At 38.2% G+C, this 24,056-nt stretch overlaps 1 protein-coding gene across 13 annotated transcripts in view; it reads left to right on the top strand.

Moving 5' to 3' along the window:
- The window catches only part of RAPGEF2 (Rap guanine nucleotide exchange factor 2), a 186,773-nt gene extending 163,223 nt beyond the window's left edge, over positions 1–23,550 (top strand). For 10 of the 13 annotated variants that reach the window (XM_038135129.1, XM_038135123.1, XM_038135122.1 and 7 more), the window contains 13 exons: positions 1,238–1,395; positions 5,314–5,554; positions 5,803–6,186; positions 7,762–7,973; positions 8,054–8,177; positions 8,799–8,822; positions 9,837–10,060; positions 10,886–11,065; positions 12,813–12,965; positions 15,030–15,255; positions 16,825–17,384; positions 19,974–20,279; positions 21,438–23,550. In XM_038135129.1, the coding sequence (XP_037991057.1) occupies positions 1,238–1,395; positions 5,314–5,554; positions 5,803–6,186; positions 7,762–7,973; positions 8,054–8,177; positions 8,799–8,822; positions 9,837–10,060; positions 10,886–11,065; positions 12,813–12,965; positions 15,030–15,255; positions 16,825–17,384; positions 19,974–20,279; positions 21,438–21,463 (2,818 nt within the window). In that variant the 3' untranslated portion in view covers positions 21,464–23,550. The remainder of the gene's footprint in view (positions 1–1,237; positions 1,396–5,313; positions 5,555–5,802; positions 6,187–7,761; positions 7,974–8,053; positions 8,178–8,798; positions 8,823–9,836; positions 10,061–10,885; positions 11,066–12,812; positions 12,966–15,029; positions 15,256–16,824; positions 17,385–19,973; positions 20,280–21,437) is intronic. The other 3 variants (XM_038135127.1, XM_038135124.1, XM_038135128.1) reach the window with 2 other exon arrangements.
- Positions 23,551–24,056: the final 506 nt, after the last annotated feature.

Below are 24,056 nucleotides of genomic sequence, written 5' to 3'. Positions count from 1 at the left end.
TTCATCAGTAAGCACAAAAGGATATTGGTGCTGTAACAGCTATCAGGGTAATTATCTAGCCTTTATTACTTCTGTTTTGATTTTCTAAGGATGGATAGAGCACTAGACAAAGGCTTAAGTGCCCAACATTAGGGTACAAGTGGTCATTTGTGTTGCATCATTTAATTTACTAGACTGACTTAGTTGTAACGTTTGCAATGAAGTCTAAATTCTGGTTTATGCTTTATTTAAATGCGTAGATACAGATTTAGACGTGCTTGGCTTTTAAAAAGGCCTTGCCTATAATTGCTACATTTTTAATGCTTTTCACTTTCTATAATGACTGCTATTCAACATTTTACACCCTCTGAGTATTTTATTAAGGGTTTTGATCTGTATATTTAGAGAAAAGTTCAATGGCTGTCTCCAGCTCTGCATCTTGTGGCTGGTGTTCTGCTTCATGTTATTATCGTTATTATGAACTCAAAAGCAATAAGTAAATCAGTGCCTACTATAACATGATAATAGCTCTGTCTCTGATCCATCTAGCACTACTGTTCTCCTGTGGGACCCTGTCTTACACAATGTAATGGATAAAACACTTCACCTTTATCACAGAATACTTTATTTACAGTTGCCAGGTACTTTGGAGAGGATACTTACAGCACTCAAGTGTGGCTTTTTAGCTTAGCCTTACCTGGTATCACTTCAGTCACACTGAGTGGAGAGAAACTCGGAAAAGTGATACAGGGTGGGAAAACCAAATTATCTCAAATGATCCTCTCTCTTCCATCTGTTGAAAGATCTTATATAGTATGGCTACAATACATCACAAAAATAGTTGCAAATCCAGTCTGTGATGGGGTAAGAAATCTATGAAGTCCAGGCCTGAAAACAGCACTGAGGGGACAGCAGTATTACTCAAAGTTTGGGTGATGGGGTGGTGCAAGAGTGATGAGGTGTGTACCACCTTTTGAATGAACATATTGGCCAAAATCATTAAAAGATGAGTCTAGCAACTCCTCAGAGCTTAGTGGTGAGGATCTTCTGGCAGTGTGAGCAGGCAAATCGAGTCACTCTGAGTGGACTGTTCACAAAGCAAGTCCTGTTGTCTGGAGAACTTTGACTTCCAAATAGCAATTGCTGTATCAACAATTGAAAATATGAAAATGTAGCAATAGAGACATCACTGAATCCCTCTAGTATAGCCAATCTCTGAATGTCTGTAAGTCCAGATTTTATTTCTTTCTGGATGCAGTGACATTGGAATTGGCCAGTCTCAGGATGACAGCATTGTGGGACTGAGGCAATCAAAGCACATTCCTCCTGCTTTACCTGTCAGTGGAACCCTGTCATCCAGTAATCCTGACCTCCTGCAGTCTCATCACCGCATCTTAGACTTTAACACTACTCCAGGTAAGGATCCTTTTCTTATTGTAGTTCTTGATCTTGTAATTTCCTTTCATAGTTCAGGGTGTTTTTTTTTTTTTTTGATGTGCATTTGTAGAGTCTGAAGAGGCATGTGAGTTTTTATTAACTGTTTGCTGTCATACACAAATTAGCCAGATATTCATGCGTGAGGATTTATTACATTTGCTACAGAATAATTTACCCACATGTAATAGATATCTGCTTTCATATATGCTATATACAGAGTGCTTCTTAGTGACTGAATATTCTTGGTCAGTAAAAACCTGTTTTGCTTGGTATATTATAATTTGCCTCGGTGGATCATTGTTTTCAAGACTGCAATATTTTCAAATGGCATAGCAGATCATTAGCTCATAGTAAAGGGAAAGGATATTGGGCTGGGACGCAAGGTATGTATTTCAGTCTTTTTCTGAACAGACTTCTATAATTTGTACTACATTTGTAAGGGACAGAGTTTCAAAGTTTCTTGTTAGTCACCCTGCCCTACAGCTGTATGCCAAATTCTTTGAATAAAAAATCCCTTCCTAAAATAGATAAAAAATGAACACATTTGGAGAGGATCAAAGCACAGGGGTGAATGAGGGAGAAATAGGGGTAGAATATAAGAAACTTGAGAGCCTTATCTTATAAAAACGGTTTAGCTGGAGCTCCTGGTAGGGCTGGGATTTGGGCTCTTATCTGGCTGCAGGAAGGTTCTTAGTGGGAAACCTTTCCTGAGTTAAGTATCCAAGTCTTTGCTATTAAAATACAGCATCTGGAGCAGGATATAGTGATGGTAGCTCAGCAGACACTTGGTTATTTTAGCCTAATCTTTAGAGAATTACTCAAAAGTAGAACTGAAAATTCAGTGCCCTCCTAAGACTGAGGGGTTTCAAACATTACCTAAAGGATTAGCTAAAGGGATGCTGCTTAAATATCAGCCTACACACCGGCCAAGTTGATGCAATCATTGTGCTTGAAACTGTGATATTGAATGTTACTCCATGTCAGGTGTTGTAGGGCTAGAGGAGATTGCAAGGAAGTGGTTTGTGATTTCCCCCAGTGCCTAAGATTGATCCTGAGAGACTTGGAAGGTGGATAGTTTTTGTATTTTCTCCAGTGACTAGTGTCCAACACCTTGAAGCTATTCTTTATCAGTAAGAGCTTAGCTTTTCATCAGGACTTTTTTTATAAATGGGTGAAAATTCCTTTCTCTAGCTTGTCACTTACCTAGACCAGACAGTTCCAGGTAATTGAAGTGTCCCTAATGCTAAGTGCAGCAAGTGGCCAACTTCCAGAGCTGTGGGCATTGCTGACTCAAGCAGCTCAAACAAACTTCCATGAGAAGGAAAGCCATTGCAGGCCTTAAGACCTTTCAATTACACATGGAGTTCAGAGAAGCTAAATAAATGAATAAGGTTCAACTGTTTGCATTTTGCATTGAGGAAAGGAGATCAATATGATGTAATGCCATCGCTCCAATGTTTTAACAGTTTTTCCATGTCTTTGTAGAAAATGTATTTCTTCCTCATTAAAAAAAAAATTGCTGTTTTTGTTTGTTTGTTTTTCCTTAAAATTTGCCTGAATGTCCACACACTGAATATTTTGACAGTTATTCTAAGGCAATTTTTTTTCCTGAGTGGAAAGGAAGGAAAAGGGGGCTTGAAATGAAAATCATAAACCTTAAGGACTTTAGAGATGGCCGCATTGTATATAGAAAAGTTGAATTATACTTCTATATATTTCAAGACTTGAAAAAGTAAAGCCTGCAGTTTTAATTCCTTCTACTACCTTGGTCTAAATTAAAGATGGAAATGGAGGCAGCTTGCAAGAAATTGAATGCACTGGAGGAGAAAAAGAAATGGGTAGAGCAGCTGTCCTTTGAGGCTTTGAGAAATATCCCTCAGGATAAAAAATAAAACAACTTGCTCCTTTTAGAAGAGTAGTCTTTGAGGAGAAAGTGTGAACAGCTTGAAATCTGCAAGGAGTCATTTTAGTTTCCCTTCTGATTGGATCAGGCTGTCTCAAATATACTTTTAAAGGTTTATTTTTAAATGTTCAATAGCACTTTGATTTCTCTTTTCTTGTGCTGCCTTTGCTATTTGATTGGAAGTCAAAATAACAGAGTAATGATGAACTGCCAGTCACTGGTATTTTTTCTTTCCCCTCACAATCTTTCTAAGGGAATGGATTCCTATCACACAGCATTGCATTCTTCAGCCTGCCACTCCAGTTTCCCTTTTTGAAAACCAGTGAAGGGGGGTGATTACGATTCTCTTCAAGTGTTTTATTTAAAAATTAGTGGGCTGAATTACTTGCTACCATTGCCATAGCTGCAATCATTTCACTTGCTGGCAGACGTCGTGTATTCTGTGTAGAGCTTTTCCTCACAGCTCTGATAGGTAGGCAGCCTGAGAAATTGGGTGCTAAAATGCATTGCAAAGATGGGACTCCTCTATTTGCGTCCTCTGCGTTTCTTCATATTGACTTCAGTGATCCAGCAGAGCAGGTTATTTTCTTATTGCACAAAACACTTTATTTCTAGGGACTGTTAGACAATTTCTCACCTTGGTATTGTTTACAGTAGCTTCTCAACTTCACAACAATTCTTTGGCAAATATTTCTGTAACAACAAGAGCCAGCAAGATTTGGAGAAGGGTCTGACTTTTAACAACATCTCCATAAAAAAGCCTGTGTCTTTGGCATCTGTCTTACTCCAGATGTCAAAAAACATAGAATATATTTCAGAAAATATTCTGCTCTGTATCCTTCTTCAGCTAATTACTGAAGGAAGATGGGTCAGTGTAGAGTTAGTGATAAAAGGCAAAATTGCTTCTTTTGAAGTATTTGTGCATTTGACTCAAATGCTTAGGAAGGGCTAAAAGCTGGCCTGTAATGATATCCTTTATGTGTAACTGATGATGTAATCAGACAGTGTTAGTGTGTTCTAGTATTAGTGCTTCTCAAGCTGCAAAAAACTACTGTGAGTTTCAAAGTTACAGGCTTAGTTGCATGAAATTTGTAAAATAATATATATAAGCCTAAAAAGCCTTTGTGGCATGTAAATTAACTCATATCACAGAAATTCATCTTAATGCTTTCCAAATTATTATTTTGGAAAGATGCAAGAGCTGTGGGGAGGTGTTCAGTTCTGTTCTTTTGTCACAAGATTTCTGCTGCTGAATAGATATTTCTGTAGTAACTTGAATACATGTTGTGCACATTCAGGTCTTGTCAAAAAAACCTCTAGTTGTACCAAAGTGAATGTTTCCATTTGGCAGGTTTTTTCATTATTTTATCATGATAGTAATTTCAGAAGCCTTCATTTAGAAGGTTTTTTATTATTATATATTTTCTTGCTTGTAGGACCACTTTAATCTAAAAAAAATAATTCTTTTTAAGAAGAAGCATATTAAGGAAAAATGAGTTAGATGTCATGCCTCACAAAACTAGAAAAGCTTATTTCTAACAGAGGGAAGAAATTACATTATTTGAAATACTTGTCAGTTAAAAATACCTGAGGTTAAAAAACCCAGTGATGGATACCTGTATAATTTAATTTATCTTTTTTTTTTCCTAATAATACAGTGATAACTACCAAAATTCAGTGGATCAATTGGTTTGGATTTCAATATATTCATGCTCATTAGTTTGTCTGTCCAAACTTTGAAAATATTAACATATTTTTGTGGCTTGCTCCATTTATAGCCTTACTAGCTTCTTTTCCTGGATGTTAATAGAACTAGCTTTTACTGAAGATATTCTTTATCAGTAAGAGCCTAGCTTTTCATCAGGACTTTTACTGATGTAAAAACTGATAACACTAATAATGAAACTCAGTGTGACTTGCTCGTTCTTATACCATTGAGTTTTTGTTCTTCTTTGTTTACTAAATTGCATGACTTGCCTGTAATTTTTTTCCAGACTTACCAGACCAAGTTCTGCGGGTTTTCAAGGCAGACCAGCAAAGTCGCTACATAATGATCAGCAAGGACACAACAGCAAAGGAAGTGGTCATCCAGGCCATCAGGGAATTTGCTCTGACTGCAACCCCTGATGCCTATTCACTGTGCGAAGTCTCTGTCACACCTGAGGGTGTCATCAAGCAAAGGAGGCTCCCTGATCAGCTATCCAAGCTTGCTGACAGGATACAGCTGAGTGGCAGGTAAGATGGAGACTGAGCTAAAGCTGATGATGCCAGTTTATGAAGTCAAAATCTTGTCAAAGGAGTGTTACTTAATTATTTAACGTTCTGTTTCTTTGCAACCCATTGCTTCTTATGCAACGTCTCATTAATACCTAGGCCTGGTGAAGTTAATTTTATTCTCAGATTCCATCTGGATCATTGCTGTAACTCTCAGCACTAATCAGGTATATATATCTAGTGTCTTTTTCTGAATTTTGTTTTTACAGGTATTACCTGAAGAACAACATGGAAACAGAAACTCTTTGTTCAGATGAAGATGCTCAAGAATTGCTAAGGGAAAGCCAAATTTCCCTACTACAGCTCAGTACTGTTGAGGTGGCTACCCAACTTTCCATGAGAAACTTTGAGCTGTTCCGTAATATCGAACCCACGGAATACATAGATGACTTGTTTAAACTCAAATCAAAAACAGGTTGCACTAATCTAAAAAGGTTTGAAGAGGTGATAAATCAAGAAACCTTCTGGGTGGCTTCTGAGATTCTAAGAGAAACCAACCAGCTGAAAAGGATGAAGATCATTAAGCATTTCATTAAGATAGCGCTACACTGCAGAGAATGCAAGAACTTCAACTCGATGTTTGCCATCATTAGGTACTGCCCACTAATAATTTTACTTCTAAGTGAAAAGCAAAGTCTTACTTACGTTAGTCTTAAAAAAATGTAGTTAATAGAGTAAACCAGTTTTTACAGCTAACATCAACGCTTGGCAGTCTGCTAAGGAGGGCATCTTCTGTAGTCTGAAATGTTTGCTGAAATATTATTTGAAATGCTACTGTTACATACTTACTGCTCAAGACAGTGCTGGCAAGGTGAACACGGCTCTAGAGAAACTAAAGTGCTTATTTAAGGAGAAAGACCAAAAGAAACAACAGGTATATATAGGAAAACCACACAATTATTGCAAATGAATGGGTTAATTTCCCCAAAGCAGCTGATTTTTGTCTGTACTGCCCAGTATCTTAAATTCATTCAGCCACAATATGTTGCATTTTTGTTTCTTTGTATCAGCAGTTTCTTTCATGGAACTCTGAAAATAATCAATAACAGGCTGTGACACCCTAATATAGTCTGAAATAAAGATCTTGTAATAACAATTTTAAAATGTACTGAAAATTTCAGAAAACCTTTCTTAGTTTTGGAGAAGGGAGGCAGAAAACACTGATGTCTGTGTTTATACACTTCCTTTAAAACCCAAACAAAAAAAAAAAAAACATCCCCCTATATGAATCCCTCTATGTCTCTCATGAAAAAGCTCAAGTAAGTTGAGGTAAACTGACAGTGTTATCACTGTCTTTGGCACAAGCTCTTGTCACCATCTTGACATTCAGTCAACAGATTGAACGTGACACTTTTACTGTGAGTAGGAAAACAATGAGTAGTTTTGAATACTATTCAGCAAATGAGGCAAGTTCCAAAGTCAAGGATCCATGCTGATGATCAGTCAGCATCTCTGAGACATCAAAATATTGAGATTTTGTTCAGCTATTTCAGCCAATCTCAAGGAGAAATAAAAGCAGCCTCTCTGCTAGGAAAAACTTGACTAAAGGAAAGATTCTGGGTATCAGACTTTCCCACCAGGTAGAAATTAACAGCAAGACAGTCAATGTCATTACAGTGGAAAAAGGGGGTTTGCACCAGCTACAGCTTGAGAATAACCTCAAACCTCAGGTATAGAGTGTTACAAAATTTCCTCCTGAAAGAACTAAGTCAGATGGATTATTGCAGAAAGAAGGTGGGTCAGTGGGCTGTCACCACCTGAACATCATGTAGGTGGAAGATAGTTTTTCTGCCAGTTTGTTATCTGGAAGTAAGTGGTCATCCTGAGGTTCTTAGATTATGATAGTCTTATCAAACTCAGATGCTGTTCTAAAGTAACAAATACATATTCTCTTTAAGGTTTAATTACTCATCCAAGTGTAATTTTTTTCTGTTTATGGTTGCATCATGTAAATAGCTCCAGTTTTTATAGCTTTTATAAAAATGATCTTCTGTAATACATGCTGGCAAAAAGAAGTTTTTAAATTTCTGTTATTTTATTGACACTGTTGTGCTAATGTATTCTGACTATGTGATATTTCTACCTTACAAAATTTAACACAGTCTTTTTTAGGATTTTTTGTTTCTTTCTCTTGTTCTTCAACTTCTTTGCTCTTCTTTTGTTTCAAGTGGCCTGAATTTGGCACCAGTTGCAAGGCTCCGAACTACTTGGGAAAAGCTTCCAAGCAAGTATGAAAAACTGTTTCAAGATCTACAGGACTTGTTTGATCCATCTAGGAATATGGCAAAGTATCGTAACGTCCTTAACAGCCAAAACCTGCAGCCCCCTATTATCCCCCTGTTTCCTGTCATCAAAAAAGACCTTACATTCCTTCATGAAGGTAAAGGCAGAAGTATATCACCTTTTACTAGCTAAGGAAAAGTAACTTTCCTGCCTAATCATTGATTTTGTTGGTTGTAGGAAATGATTCTAAAGTGGAGGGCCTGGTGAATTTTGAGAAGCTGCGGATGATTGCGAAGGAGATACGCCATGTCGGTCGCATGGCGTCCGTGAACATGGATCCTGCTCTCATGTTTAGAACAAGGTAAGTGTGTTTTACCAGGCAGAGCTTCCCCAGCGAGAAGGGAGAAGGCTTGGTGGCAGCAAGAGGGACTTTTATGTGCCCCTTCTATTGGAGCAGTATGAATTTTTTGTGTTAGCAATTGACCAGCATGATGTGGTGGTCCAAAACTGGAGAAACCACCAGTTACGTTTTGTGGTTACTGATGCATTCTAAAATGTTTCTCACTATTCCGTAGTTGATGGTCATGTCATAAAAATGGGATTCTATCTGTGGGAGGGAGAGAAACTGTCTTTAAAACATATTTGTTAGTCCAGTTGAAATATCAACGGGGGTCAGCCTTATAATTTGGATTTAGTAGAAGTAGTAGTGTATCTGAAGCAGTGTCAGCTACTTGTGTTAGAAAACATGGAGTGAATGCTCTTTGGCTTTGTATTTGACAAGCTTATTGCATACTCTTTTTTCTTAATTTAAGCTAGAAGAGTTTGTAATATCTGATTGTATGCCCAAGTCAAGGCTCTTTTTAATGTTTGTGGGCTTCCAGAACTGCTTGTCCTAAGGTCTGGTCTTTTTCTTTCTGAGCTTGTGATCTTTCTCTGTCTCTTCTTAAACCCATGCTTTATTCTTCCTGGCTCTCACTTGCAGGAAGAAGAAATGGAGGAGTTTGGGGTAAGTGGTTGGAGACAACATGCACAGACATTCATTCTTCCTTTACCATTTGCATTTTTTCTTACTTGCTATCTTTAATTTTCTGGTGCTTTGACTTTTTTTCTTATGTAACCCTTTTTTACTGACAATACATTTGATTTGAGATTAAAACACAGAAGCTGTAAATTATTTTTAAGTTGTCATAGGTAGAAGTGGAGTGTTCTTTCCCACCTCTAGTTTAAATTGCTGGAGGAAGAGAGTTTTGGTCAAAATGAAATTACAAAATGACATGGTTGCAACGGCTGAAAGTAGCTGTTAATTTCCTTATACCTATTAAACAATTATCACAATTCAAGTGTTGAAATTTACAGTATCTGCTTGACTAACTTACTTTCATATTACAATTAGCCATCATTTTTACCTCAACAATTCAGGATCAATGCATAGCGTTCATAAAGGGATACATACAAATGTGCATGACATTTATTTCATCATGAACTAGCTGATCATTTTATTTCACAAAATTCTCTTCAATCTTGCAAGCCACCAAGAAGTTCTGTTCTGTAAAACTGAGCTGTACATTTTGTATACAGTCTCATTTAAAAACACAGGGGGCTTTCAAAATGCCTCCTTTATATATATTTGAATTTAAACCTCACCTATAGTCTTCTGTCAGCACTGCCTTACTGCATGAGCTTTTCCTAATGCTCCAGTCCTCTCAGTAGATGGCTTATGTGAGAGAGCTACCTTGAATGCCTTTCTAGACGTGTGAAATGTTATTGCCTAGTTGGAGCAAAATAGGTTAAAATATCTGTGCCATTAAAATAGTGCCTGTAACCAAGTAAAAAGATTTCCTGGCCCTCATCTTTCTATCTGTTATAGCTATTTGACTTACTGGAATGAGGCATGTAACCTTTGACTGTAGACTGACATTCATGCAATCTCTTGCACGTTTCACGTTTGTCGGGTGATACCATGTTGGTCTAAGTCATACCTTTGCTCTCTTTCTCCCCCTCCTGCTCCCCTTCACTCCAGGTCTCTCAGCCAGGGCAGTGCCAATGCAGCCGTGCTGGACGTTGCGCAAGCAGGGGGGCATAAAAAGCGGGTCCGTCGCAGCTCCTTTCTTAATGCTAAAAAGCTCTATGAAGATGCTCAGATGGCACGGAAAGTAAAACAGTATCTCTCAAACTTGGATCTGGAAATGGATGAAGAGAGCCTCCAGACACTCTCTCTGCAATGTGAGCCAGCCACGAACACATGTGAGCATTGTCATTTGTTGTGGATTTCAAGAAAACTGTTCAATATAACTCTGTTTCTAGTCCAGTGAACCAACTGGGAATAGTAACAAGACAGTAAAGTAGAAAATTATTTATCTGGTCATTTTCAAGTACTAAACATCGATGAATCCTAAGGAAATAATCTTGTGGAATAACAGGGTAGAGACATAGTATTTATACACGTGATAAGCCTTTAAAATGATGTCACAATGAAGTATACAATGCCTTTTTAGATTTGTCTGTACAAAGGGTATGGAGGAGCCAAAAGTTCTTCTATATTTCAGATATACTGAGGTTATTAGTGTGAATAGTGATATGGTTATTCTGAGGGAGTAGGGGATTTTCTATGTCCAGGTGTTTCAGAGATTCCTGGAGGGCTGTACCTGGGGGTAGCAGAGGGGGACCTTATCCTTGATATCCATTTCATTTTGATTTTAGGAAATGTTGTGCCCTTCCCTTCCTGCAGGGTAACAAAACCTGGTAATTATATGTCTGTTCTGAATCAGTTGTAGCCCTTATGATAGCCCAGTATAACTTCTGGTCATGTTTTTTTTTTTAACAGTGGTCACTTATCAGAGCTTTAATTTAAGAAAGAAAACTTTATTTGATAATGTACATCTTTTAAATGGAGTTACATCTCCCCCTCTTTTATTCTTCATCTTTTCTGTCTAAAGATACCATGCTGTATTAATTGGATGAGTATTTGACCACCTTTTAATTGTTAATCAGAGGGCTTTGCACCGCTCAGACTAAAACACCACTGTGTCCTTAGTAGTCATTCAGTGTTTTGTCCCCTTTCTTGCAAAGTGCCGAAGAACACAGGAGACAAGCGATCTGGGAAATCTGAAACGTCACCAGTGGCTCCGCGGGCAGGCATCCAGCAGAAAGTCCAGCAGCAGCATAAAGTAAACCAAGCATTGCAGGTCCCGGCCGTGTCTCTTTATCCCTCTCGCAAGAAAGTGCCAGTCAAAGACCTCCCGCCATTCGGTAGGTGGAACAAGGAAGAATTTGATTTCATTTTCTGAAGTTTGTTTGCCTAAGTCGGGAAGACATTTTTAATCAAATAAGGTTCAGACTTCCATTTCTGGTAGTATGATATGCAGGTTATATCTGTTCATGCAGTGTCTAGGCATTGTTCTCTTCTCTAGAAATGGAAAGAAGGAATCTAGGGAAAGCATCCTGTCAATTTAATCAGTGTAAGTATTTGCCTATTGCTAGCAAATGGAAAGAATAAATGTTTCTCACTCTTTGCCCTGGGATCTTGCCTTAACTTTTCTAGAGGAAGTGGGGACCTGGAGTTCTTGAGATGCCTCAGAAGTTTTGGTGTCTCTTCACAAGTTAGATTTTTAAGGTGAAATTGAGGCTTGCTCGAACTGGCAGTCCTGTTAGAAATGTGGGTCTGAACTTTCACATTGACAATTGTCCCTTTGGCTTCTACTCCCTTCTGCTTTTTTATAGTTATTATGCAGTTGTTGCTACCTCCATATTCTACAGAAAGGCACCAGTTATAGGAACAACTTCTACCCTGATTTCCAAATCTGTTTCCCAACATGTCTGCAAAACATATATGCACTATTAATGAACTATTTAAATCACAACTATGGAAACACTGTTCCCATAATCCCTAGGAAGTATACGTAGCATAACTGGCCCTTCCTTTTTCATGATGGTTATTGCACAAGAGCTTAATTCTGATTTCACTCTTTATTGGTTTTCCTCATGCACTGCTTAGGCTGCAACAAAGCATTAGAAGCAGCAAAATGAGCTAGAAACAATTCAATATTCATCTAGATCTTGTTGATTTTACCATTAATTTTTAATCTTGAATGTACTTTGAAGCTTCATAGACTGCAATTTTTTTGCTCATAGTGGCAAAGTTGCTGAAAACTGATTAGGCTATGATGATCAGGCAGCTGTGAATTATTGATAGCAGGATTGTGATCCAACAGATCAAAGTCCATGAATGTTTGGAAATAACCTCTACTACAAACATGGGCAAAACTGTCAGAGAAACTGTCTTCACTTATAAGGCTGTCCTAGGGTGGATCTTTGAGGGGAGGAGAAGAGAAAGATGAATAAATGTGGTCTGGGAGAAGCAATTCCTGATGCCCTAGATCTTTACATCATACATCATCTTCAGGATGTTTTTACTCTGTAGTTTCCCAAAATAAGCTGGTGCAGAGATAGTTCTCAAAAATAAAAGCGAGAAAGGCAGCTGCAGGATGGCCTTGTTTCATAAGCCTAATCCTTATTAATTTTCTTTCCAGCTTCCTTTGACCTTCTAGGCTACTCTGAATAGAAAAGAAACGGGAGAGCAGTTTGAATTCTTACTATATAAATCTTCACTAACCAGTGAGATGGGTGTGTGTCTGAATTTAAGCTAATTTTAGTTCAAGTTTCTCAGTAACCATTCCTATGCATACCCTCAATTATATGTTGAGGCAGTGTTCTGCAACATCAAATCTTCATGTTTTCTGTGGCAAAGTATTTACCTTAAGTGGCCAGAAGGAAAGACCATCTTCACTAACATGCAGAAATATAGCACTGTATTTTAAATGGGAATGCATTTTAACATTTTGCTTCATTTAAGCTGGTGTCAGGAACTGAGAAAATATACAGGAAAAATATGTAGCTTTTTCTTCCTGTGGGATGCCTGCTCTATAAATGCATGGTGAAACATATGTATGTATTTATACTAGACTTTACATCTGCCTACTTTAATTCTTACCTAAAGGCATTAACTCCCCACAAGCTTTAAAGAAAATCCTTTCATTATCAGAAGAAGGAAGTTTGGATCGTCACAAGAAACAATCTGAAGATGCTGTCTCAAGTGCGTCTTCACAGCTGTCTTCTCCTCCTACTTCACCACAGAGCTCTCCAAGGAAAGGTAGTAGATGTTCAGTATTTCTAATCCTGTTTCTTGAACCTCATGGATTTTGGAAGCTTCTGAGAGAGAATTTGGACCCTCAGTTCTGCTGCTCCTATTTTTGTCACATACGGTCAGCAAGAGGGCAGAAAATGTAGTGCAGAGTGGGGTACGTGAAAGGAAGCTGTAAACCTGATTTCAAGGGTACCTGAAAGCCCTCTGGTGATCAAAAGCCAGAAAAGATAGCCTGGTATGATACAGGATTTGATGCAGCAGGTCACCCTGACTGCAGCTGCTTCTGACAAAAAAATATTCCAATGATGAGTGTTTCCTGCCTTCAGTGGAGAGATGTGCAGGTTGAAACTTAAAATCTTTGTACAGCATTGACCACACTGGTCTATCAGAGAAATTATTTGCTGTGTCAAGCATCTGAATGGGATGTGACCTGGAATTCAAATCAGAATGTTTAATGTTGTAATTTATATTTTATACTACAGAATATTTTAATAGTAGCCTGATTATTTAAACTGTGTGTATGAATTTTTGAGGAATGGTATTATACATTGGAGCTTTCTTGGCCAAGATCTTTTTAAGTAATTTCACAGAGTTATTTTTTAAAGTGAATTTAGGACTTTAAAGGGATTAAAAAAAAACCAACCAAGCATTTTCTTGTTTGTTTTCATGGTAGTTGTAGTTCTGGCTATGAATTGACAAAATACAGGAGGCATTTTCCTGTAACTTAAACATACTTCCACACTTTGGAATATATAATAGGCTAGATGTATTGCATGTAACTTCTGAGTTCTTCTCTTTTCAGGATAGCATTAAAGTTCAGTTTACAGTTACATAATAGAGCATTAGGGTAAAATATACATTGGGACTGAAGTGACTTCTATTTAAGTGTTATTTACTAAGGTCAGATGGATATGTAGAAGATGTATCATCTTGAGTCCTTGTAAGCTGTCATAATTATTTCTCCCAAATACCACATTAGCAAAGAGTGAACTTATATAAATATGGTCAGGCCTATGCATTTTTTGAAAAAGGAATTGGTATTCTGTACTTGACTCACAGTGTGAACAGCACTTTATTTTTTCAAAAAGCAAATCATAAACATGATTTAAAAAATCATTGGTTTGATGGTTACATGAAGCTAATGACATGTTTTTTCAGATAAAAATGACAACATTAATTCCCAGCATTAGTTCTCAGCAAGTGAATTGGGGTAGATCAGTTGAAGTAATTCTGCCACTAAGGATTAGAGTGAAAGCAAAATATGAAAACTGTGGTGACTTGTGGATGTGTCTAATGATCTTTAACTTAGCTGGCAAGAACATTCAGCACAATTTGTTTAATACTGAAAGAAAAGCTGAATTTGCTGAGTTTGCTGAATTTGCTTCTATGACATGATTTTGCAGATTTTGCAGATTTTGCAGAATTTGCGGATTTTATCTCAGTCAGGCCATGCCAGTGCTACCTACCTCCAAATTTCAACATAATTCTGGTAATATGGTATTTGGAATTAATTAGTGAGCCAAGTATCACAAAGAAAACTTGAAAACCTGCTCCTCTCTCAGCTAAGATATGTAATAAGCAGTCAGCTCAGACATGTGGGCTTCATATATCTGTTCATCTCTGAAGTGTAGCTTTGCAGAATAAAAAGACTGTATGAGAGAGTCTCTGGGATTACTTTAGGCAGTAATCTCAACTAGAGATCTCTTTCCTTCCAGTCTTGGAGACAGTGTTTATGCCCAGGCAGATTTTGAGAAGTAGTATTTCATAATGTGAGGATACAAGTATGATTATGAATATGAAAAGAATTTAGGAGAGGAGAGCAGAGAAGAGGGAAGGAGAGCAGTTGGTTTTTAAGAGCATAGTACATGTTCCCCACAATCCTTAATCTCTGATTAAGATACCAAAGACAGTGTCACACAGTTTTGCTGTGTATTTTTGTCTTTTGCAATGCTGTGTAAGTGTAATGGTAGCTTTGTTTTAGTGCCAGTTTTATTGCAGTATTACCAGTGGCCTGACAAGAACTGAGCAGGCATCTTGGAGAGTCTGATTAATGCTGTGTTCCCTTTGCAGGCTACACTTTGGCTCCAAGCAGCACCGTGGATAACTTCTCCGATTCTGGTCACAGTGAAATTTCTTCTAGATCTAGTATTGTCAGCAATTCCTCTTTTGACTCTATGCCAGTCCCCCTGCATGATGAGAGGAGACAGAGGCATTCTGTCAGCATTGTGGAGACAAATCTTGGTGTGGGAAGGATTGACAGAAGAATCATGATTGAACCAGATCAATACAGCTTAGGGTAAGAATTTTATTTGTGCTTACTTACATGATACATTCATATAGTGTGTATGTGGCATGTATATTTGTCCATGTAACCTTCCCTGTATCTCTCAAATATTTTTTTCATCCTCTCTTAAAGAACTACTACTTCAGTGCTTCATTTTGGGATAAAGCTCCATTCCTACCAAGAAAAGATTTTGTACTCCTGAGTGAGTGATGAGGTCTAAGCAGCAAGACTTCACCTCAGTAGATGTTACTGTCTCAGCATTTCAGTGGTGCCGCAGATTATCCACTTTGTGGCAGACTAGTACACTAGCCTGCTTTCTCCATGGGAAATTAACTGAATTAGATGAGATATTCAAACAATTATTCAAAGATAAACTGAGAACAGAAATAGCTAGCAATTTTCCAGTCTGCTTCATGGAAAAGTGCGTATCTGTCTAACTCCAAAATATTTTACTCCAAATATCTCTTCTAGTCAACAATAATTGGAAGCTAAAATTCACATTACGCTGCTGGTTTTCTAGTAATTTTCTAGGTGATTAACTTCGGTAATGGTGGGGAAGCTAGTGCTGTGAGGAGTTCTCTAAATCTCTAGCAGTGAGCCTTGGTGTGAAAATAATTGGAGCTCTGGCTTCTGTTTAGTCTCCACTTGCCTTTTTTTTTTTTTTTTTTTTTTTTTTGAGCTGTTATTTGGATGCTTCAGTCCTCTGAATGGTTTCTGGGGTTTTAATCCTGCAGGGACTTTGAATGGCAGACCTGTTTCAAAACTGCTGTACTTTAGCTTTGGGAATCTCAGGATTCAGATGTTGTAAATATTTGGAAGAAGAGGGTTCTAGTCTGTATAGAAAGGTGCCCTGGAAGAGCAAGTCCCAGAAGTCTGGATATCTACTAAGCAAAAGTGACACTTTGTTAGTTTTATCTGCTGCTGTGTAAGGGATCATGTCAGGCTCACTTAATCATTGAAAGGCTACAGAAAACTTACTTGCTCTATGAAGTAGCATGTGCTTCCACAAATAAGGTTAAAATACATTTCCATTTGCAGGAAATGTTGAAAAGTTAGCTCTCACAGTTTCCTAAGCAGAAAAAAAAATCTGAAATATAAACCTGAATATCAGCCAGCTCCCGCTAAATTCTGTTCCTAGCTTTTGAACTGTTTGCTCAGCATGGAAAAGCAGTAGAACAATCTTTCTGTTTCCCTGTATGTGTGTCTGTGTGGTTTGCCTGTCTTAAAAGGCTGTTGTGAAGTTAAGATTTTACCTTTTGAAATTACACTGCTGAAATGTAAGGCTTCAGCAAGTTATCTATCCAGTTTTTTTGGTTTGTTTTCATTTTTGTTTTATTGAGGATGTACTTGAAAGAAAAGTGTTATATCCTCAAAATTGAATTAGCCATTCACGCAAACAATAAGTACTATCAAGTGCATCAAAATCTTCCACCATAGAATCATAGAATGCTTTTGGGTCATGAAGGTTACCTAGTCCAGCCCACAGCGTTTTGTTCTCTTTGGTTGTTTCTTTGTGTGTCTTGTTCATGATTTCCAATTCCAACACTGGATTTTTTGTCCCCCTCATCAATGTGTATCCAGCTCATATGCACCGCTGTCAGAGACCAGAGGCCTGTATGCTGGAGCAACTGTACTTTCTTCTCCTAGTACAGAAGAGCTGTCACAGGACCAGGGGGACAGAGCCTCGCTCGACGCAGCTGACAGTGGCCGTGGGAGCTGGACTTCTTGCTCAAGTGGCTCTCATGATAACATCCAGACAATTCAGCACCAGAGGAGCTGGGAGACTCTGCCTTTCGGACACGCTCATTTTGATAGTTCAGGCGATGGGGCGGGACTGTGGGCCTCAGGCGGCCATATGGACCAGCTGATGTTCCCTGACCATGGCACCAAGTATGGCAGGCAAAGTCAAGGTAGGGAGGGCCTTGATCAAGCACAGTCCAGAGCAAGCTGGGCATCTTCCACAGGATACTGGGGAGAGGACTCCGAGGGTGATACAGGTACCATAAAGCGGAGGGGTGGGAAGGATGTTTCGATTGAAGCTGAAACCAGTAGCATAACATCTGTACCAGCAGAGGAGACAAAGCCACCTCCGGTCCCTGCCCACACAGCAGCAGCATCAAGTAGTACCAAGGGGCTTGTTGGTAAGTTAAGTGTTGTTTGCTATGAAATATTTTAATTCATTTGCTTAAGTTTTCTCATATTGTTCTGCATTTATTTTGTCCGGTTTTATTTTCTTTTTTTTAAATTTTTTAAAAAATTTTTAAAGCGAAACTGAACATTTTGTAGTCTCTCTTAAATTTTTCCCTTTAACTAAGCATTTATTGCTAGGAAAAATATCATTTATTGTTGATTCTCAGTTCTGGCAGTGCCTTTGTGTTTCAAGAGAGCCTGCCACACATCAAAAAACTAGCTCAACTGCTGGGCAGTATTTTGAAAGGCTGATGTATTTAGATGTCAGTTCTGAAATTTGAATTTGTCATCACAGTAAGGCTCCATAAGGCTATATTTAGAAGTCTTAGTAAAAGTGGCCCGATTTTTTAGATGTGTTTTACTTTATACCTTTGTATGACTTGCCTGATAATTGTGAATATTCCTTACTTCTGAAATGCGATCCCTTTGTGCTTAAATACCAACTGAAATATTTCTTTGGACTGCTGAAACTGAAGAGGTTTCAAAGAAGTTAGCTGAAATACTTTTCTGTGCATTCAGTAATGGAAAGATCAGATAATGTATAAATTAGTATGAAGGTGTTTTTGGCAGAGCTTAACATTTTTATCATATTGTTCCTTCTATGCATCCTTATCTGTGGGCCATCCAATGTCTCTGAATTTTTGCCTCTTTTCTTCCTTTCATTCCCCCTCACTTTGTCTTTTGTTAGGTTAACCTGAAGAACTATCTAAAAGCCATTTTTTGCTTACACAGCTGAATGTCTGCCAGATTGAGGTCATGCTGAGACCACTGTGATAAACAGCTTTTCCATTTTCTACCCGTGTATATTGCTTAGCAGTGGCCTTTTGCCTCAAAGCTTGGGTGCAGGTCTAAATCCCTGGGCTATCAAGAGGAAGAAGGTGTATGGATTCATGCCAATCTCTAATTTTACTCTTTGATACCCTTGGTTTCCTCCAGAATGTGTAACTGGTGTGTTTCCAAACTTGCCTTTCAAGGCAGTGCTTGCCACTACATTTTTAGAGATTTGAAAGAACATGAAAGACGCCTGAGAATTCAAACCAACACCATTCCATGCCCTTCACAACTATTAACTAACTGTCCTGCAAATGTAACTCTATCACTATCCAACAGAACCCACTGGTTTACATATTTCTTTTGCACTTAATAGACATTGATTTCTTGTAGTGTTTCAGTATTTCAGAATTTTTCTGCAATAGAATTTTTCTATAGAACTTCTTCTGATTTTCAGAAATCTTTGAATAACGTTCCTCAGAAACTTCTTCATGCTGCTTTGCTCAGTTAAACAGTTTGTCCAAGAAAAAACACTTAGACTCCATTGGAAAATGTTTGGTTTTGTTGTAATTCCAAGGATTTATTTTTAGTCTATAAAAACTTGCATCCAAGTAGCACCAGTCCATTTTAAGCTTGTATTGCCCTTTTAGTCAAATCATCCTGCCTAATGCAGGGTGGTGTTGTCATCAGCACTTATGCAAGAATATACAGTGTATGACAAGCTGTGGAAAGTAAATTGTCCATGTCAGTGGTTTTTCCTGCTGTATTTGTGAAGTTGGTCATTAAAGTGGTCATGTGTTAAAGGGCTGGGCCCACAATAAGTGCTCAGTATCAAAGTCCCAGCTGACTTCTCAAAGATCTTAACCCTGAAACAGAGACTCTTGACTATCTGTCGTGTGTCCTGGCAGATGCTTAGGATTCTTAACTGATTTTTTTTTCTCTTCAAGTTCTCTCTGAGAGGGCTTCTCAGTATGCCCTGAGTTTAGCCTTATTCAGGTAAATAGTTACGTCTCAGTGAGATCCGTAGGCTAGGTGGTGGTCTTTCCATCTCCTAGATAAAAATCCTATTCAGTCATTGTTCTTATGGGAATACTTTCAATTTTGATTTTGCAGACAATCCAACAGTAGGGGCTGCAGGCAGCACTGGGTGCAAATAGTATAATGATGAAGCCCACTTCTCTTCCTGACCTCTTGGAGTTGTAGCTTATGCCTCATTAAGTAGTAAGATTTGTAGGAAGAAAATAATGTATCAGATGTATTTCTTGTTTCCCCTCCAAGATGCTAAAAACAAAAGAGATGAGCTCTTGGCTGCAAGTTTTTATAGACTAAAAGCTTCATCCATCTTCAGAATTAAGTTAATCATGCATGTAGAGAGACGCCAAAATTCCTGATATTTACTATTTCTGTGGACTCCTGAGTCTTCCGTGTTGCTTTGATCACTATACATTTTATTGTATACAATTGATGGAACAGCTTCAGTTGTGAAGTTTGAACAAACTCCCTATGAAATTTGGTTATTTTTGTTAGACTAATGCTTCACTGCTGGAAGAATAGCTATATTCTGTGTATGCTGTATATTCTGTACTTTCTTGACTGATTTATTTTTCACAAGCTCTTTGTCTAGCATATGAAAGTTAACCTTTGTCATTCAGACTTTCTCTTCCTGGGCTGTTGAGTTTGTTGATATTTATTTAGCTTTTACCTGTCTATTTTCCTTTGAGCATGTTCCTCATCCTGTCTCTAACAATCACCTGTTGTTTTTCCTGCAGCAAGAAAAGAGGGTCGATACCGGGAGCCACCTCCAACTCCTCCCGGCTATGTAGGAATACCTATTGCTGAGTTTGCAGAAGGTGGCGCCCACCCAACCAGGAAGCCTCCAGACTACAACGTAGCACTTCAGAGGTCTAGAATGGTGGCACGGACATGTGAGACTCATGGGACAGCAACTCCACAGCAGCAATCGCACGGCCACTCAACTGGCAGGCCCGTGAACAAACCTCAGTGGCATAAACCAAATGAGTCAGACCCACGTCTTGCTCACTATCCATCTCAAGGGTTTTCCACAGAGGAAGATGGTAAATTTCTAGTTGTTAGATTTTGAGTGTGCTGCGTGCGAAACGGATCAGTGCTTTCACAGACACAAAGCAAATTACACAAATCTTGCCATAATTTGAACTCTATTTCAAAACTTGCTTTTTGTTAACTTTTTGGAAGAGAAGGAATTCAGTTCATCCTAAATGCAATTTAAAATTTGGAACATAGGTCCACTTGAATCTTGAACAACCAAGCAGTTGGCTTAGGCAGCTTCTCTGGAGGTGCCTATGTTCACCTTGTACAGCCCTGCCTGCCAAGATTTTCCACATTAACCATGTATTTAATAATCAAAAAGAATTTTGGTCTACAGAATTCTGGTCTACAGAATACTTGGCCATCCACCCCATAGAGCACTGTTGCTCAGGTTTATGTGGATAGTCATTCACATTCTACCTGAAGATCTTTACTCTGTGAACACTGAGTCTCCCACTCCGTTTCACATGATGAGCCCACTGTTGTCTCGCTACCTTGCTGGTCCTACATCTTTATGCTTTAGCTCAACTGTGATGTTTTTTCCATGGAGAGCGAGTGTGGCTGGATTGAAGCTTTAGGTCCTCAAAATTTAGGCAGGGTGGTGCCAATATCACTCACTTGAATGCTTTGTTTTGCTTAATGATAGACTAACATTCCCCTTCTCCCTCTAACTGCTGATGTACTAAGGTTTTAGGTGCAGGATGAACTTTGCAGTTGAACATGATGGGAGAAAAAATGAAGTCTACCTTAACTGAATTGCCTCAAACTTTGAGACTTATCATGACAGAGAATTTTAATTGTTTCTACTAACAATGACTAAAATGAAGATATATTTAGGGAAAAATGTCAGATGCCTTTCTGAAGCTATCAGATATCTAGGAGTATCTGTTGTGCTCCTCAGGATGAACAACTGCCTCTAAATCAGTTAAAGCAATTGTTCTTTTTTTCTTCAAGATCAAAATTCCAAAGGAATATGTCTCATGAGACCTGAAATGTACTGAAATTTAGATTGTTTTTAAGTATATATACTTATACAATGAAATGGAGAACACAACGAGCACAATACACACAGTTGTTGTTGTTGTATGCACAGCTTGTTTCATTCAGTAGCAGTCTTGTTCTTTATGAGCTAAATTCTATTTTCCCTTATCCTATTATGTTTGCAGAAGATGAACAAGTCTCTGCTGTCTAAGACTTGGGGTTTTCTGGATCCAGAGTGAGCCACCTTAAAGGAGAGCACAAGAAGACGTCCCTAGAATAGGAGCCTTGGAACTATGATTAAAGGATGGTGGACCTATTTGCCTCCTTCCCTGCCTTAAAGCAGCATGGGGCTTCTTCCTCTGCCCCTCCCCCTTCTGTCCCCTCTCCCCTTGCATGTGAAATACTGTGAAGAAATCGCCCTGGCACTTTTCAAACTGTGTTGCTTGAAATGCACAGTGCAGCAATCTCCAAGCTACCACTGTCGCTGTCTGCCACATCACACAGTATCATTCCAAATTCCAAGATCATCACATCAGGATGATTAACTCTGGCTGCACTTCCCAATGCCTGGAAGGGTTTTTTTAAATCTTCCTTTTAGATTTTAATCACAATCCTAGCACTTAGTCTCATTGGGATAATGAGATAAGTTAGTTGTCAAATTATGTTTGGCCTTTAACCTACAAAGAGAAAATGGCTTTGAGATCCTTCAAGGAGGCAGTGCTTATTTGCTTGTTTACAATGCCTTTGTTACAATTTTGTATGTTTGTGTTTGGGAGATCAAATAGTGCATCTGAATAGTAATTACAGTATTATTTCACACCTGTAAGTAGGGTTGCCAGCCTGAGCTCCTGGAAGAATATTGCTATCACATGGCTGAGCAGGGCAGAAGGGAAGGCAGAGGTTGCAGGATGCAGCCTTTCCTTGACTACCTGGCTTTGCTCTTAATGTGCCCCACCCTGGAATCTTCAAGAGTTTGTAAATGTTAGTGTTAACAGCATCCTCATCTGGGTCTGGTGTAAATGCAGAAACACAGTGCTCACAACTGGTCAGTGATCAAGAGGACACGGTGTGTCTCATACCTGTGCTTTGTGGAATACAGGATGGCATGCTAAAAAGTGTCCTATTGTAATAAGACAGATGGCAACCCCACTGTTAAGTTATATGCTTTTTATTTTTAAACTATATAGTAGGTATATTAAAATAAAAGTTAACTGGATAACACTGCAGTGAAGGCAAGTTGGGATGGCACAGCTTGTGTCAGCTGTTAACACTGATCTAATAACCTCCATCTATTGACTTCAACATTAGGGGATAATTGAGCCTTTAAGTAAAAAAAAAAATAAAATAACACAGTTAGATTTGCCAGCCTTTGCAATGCAGAAATAGTCACAACTGTTAATGGCTTCATGGAACACTGCATGTGTAGAGAAGGCCAATGTGTAGCAACCACCTGCTCACAGCTGCTATTAACCCTATAATGACTGAAATGACCCTCCCCTCTATTTTTGTGTTGTTTTTGCACAGACTCCGGAGAAGTGAAGGCTGCCAATCCGAGTAGTACTCAAATGTGAGGAACTGCTGGTCTTGGATTTTTTTTTTTCCATTGAACTCAGCTGATCATATTGATCAGTAGATAAACGTAAATAGCTTCAACTTTTAAAGATCAAATTGCAGTGTTTTTTCACTGTATCAAACAAATGTCAGTGCTTTATTTAATTCTCTCTCCAGTAATCATAGCTTTTGTCTATTTGCTTATATATAACATCGTCAATTATGCATTTGTAATTTTACATGTAATATGCATTATTTGCCAGTTTTATTCTCAAGGCTATGGACCTCATGTGCATATAGAAATACAAAATCCTAGCTCTATCACAAGTTGCACAAATGTTATATAAGCATTAAGTAATTGTAGACCATAGGACTGCTAATCTCAGTTCGCTCTGTGATGTCAAGTGCAGAATGTACAATTAACTGGTGATTTCCTCATACTTTTGATACTACTTGTACCTGTATGTCTTTTAGAAAGACATTGGTGGAGTCTGTATCCTTTTGTATTTTTAATACAATAATTGTACATATTGGTTATATTTTTGTTGAAAATGGTAGAAATGTACTATGTTTATGCTTCTACATCCAGTTTGTATGAAGCTGGAAAATAAATAAATATAACATTAATGAAGTCCATATTGATTCTTATGCATTTTACATGTTCCACATACTTGAACAAATTTATGAAAAAATTTTACTTCTCTGTGTATTAATATTAAAGGGACATTGCCAAGTGATGTGGGCAAACCACTGGTGTGGAGTCTTTATTGATATACAGTTGTGCTGCTGATAATTTTTGGAAAACTTTGGTGTGTGTATTGCTGAATGAGAATGACTGATACTGTGAGCATCCCCAGCAGAAACATTTGAGATGCCAAAAAAGGTATGGACTTAGGTGTGTGTAGAATGTAAACAGTTTAAAAGGTAAGATTGTATAGATTTTATATTCTGAATAGTGTAAAAGTAAGGAATATCTGTTTTACCATTTGGGCAGGGAGAAGTATGGAAGGTGATCCATTTGAGTTTTTACCGAACAAGGTATGTCAAATAATAAATATCACCCAATACACATCCCCAGTAATAAAAGCTGATGTTAATTCAATGTTAAATCTGTAGATTTTATTTTTTTCCCAGAGGCTGGATTCTTTATTTCCAGTGGTATGCAGAAATCTGGTTTAAAATGGTACTGCTAAAGCCATAAACAGCCATATCCCCCCGAGCTCTGAAATGCCTGGCAGGTGGCGTTTCCAAGT

This window comes from Motacilla alba, chromosome 4 (assembly GCF_015832195.1).
Source record: "Motacilla alba alba isolate MOTALB_02 chromosome 4, Motacilla_alba_V1.0_pri, whole genome shotgun sequence".
NCBI classification, from domain to species: domain Eukaryota; kingdom Metazoa; phylum Chordata; class Aves; order Passeriformes; family Motacillidae; genus Motacilla; species Motacilla alba.
The sequence above is the reverse complement of the archived record's forward strand: the minus strand, read 5'-3'. Positions and strand labels throughout refer to the sequence as shown.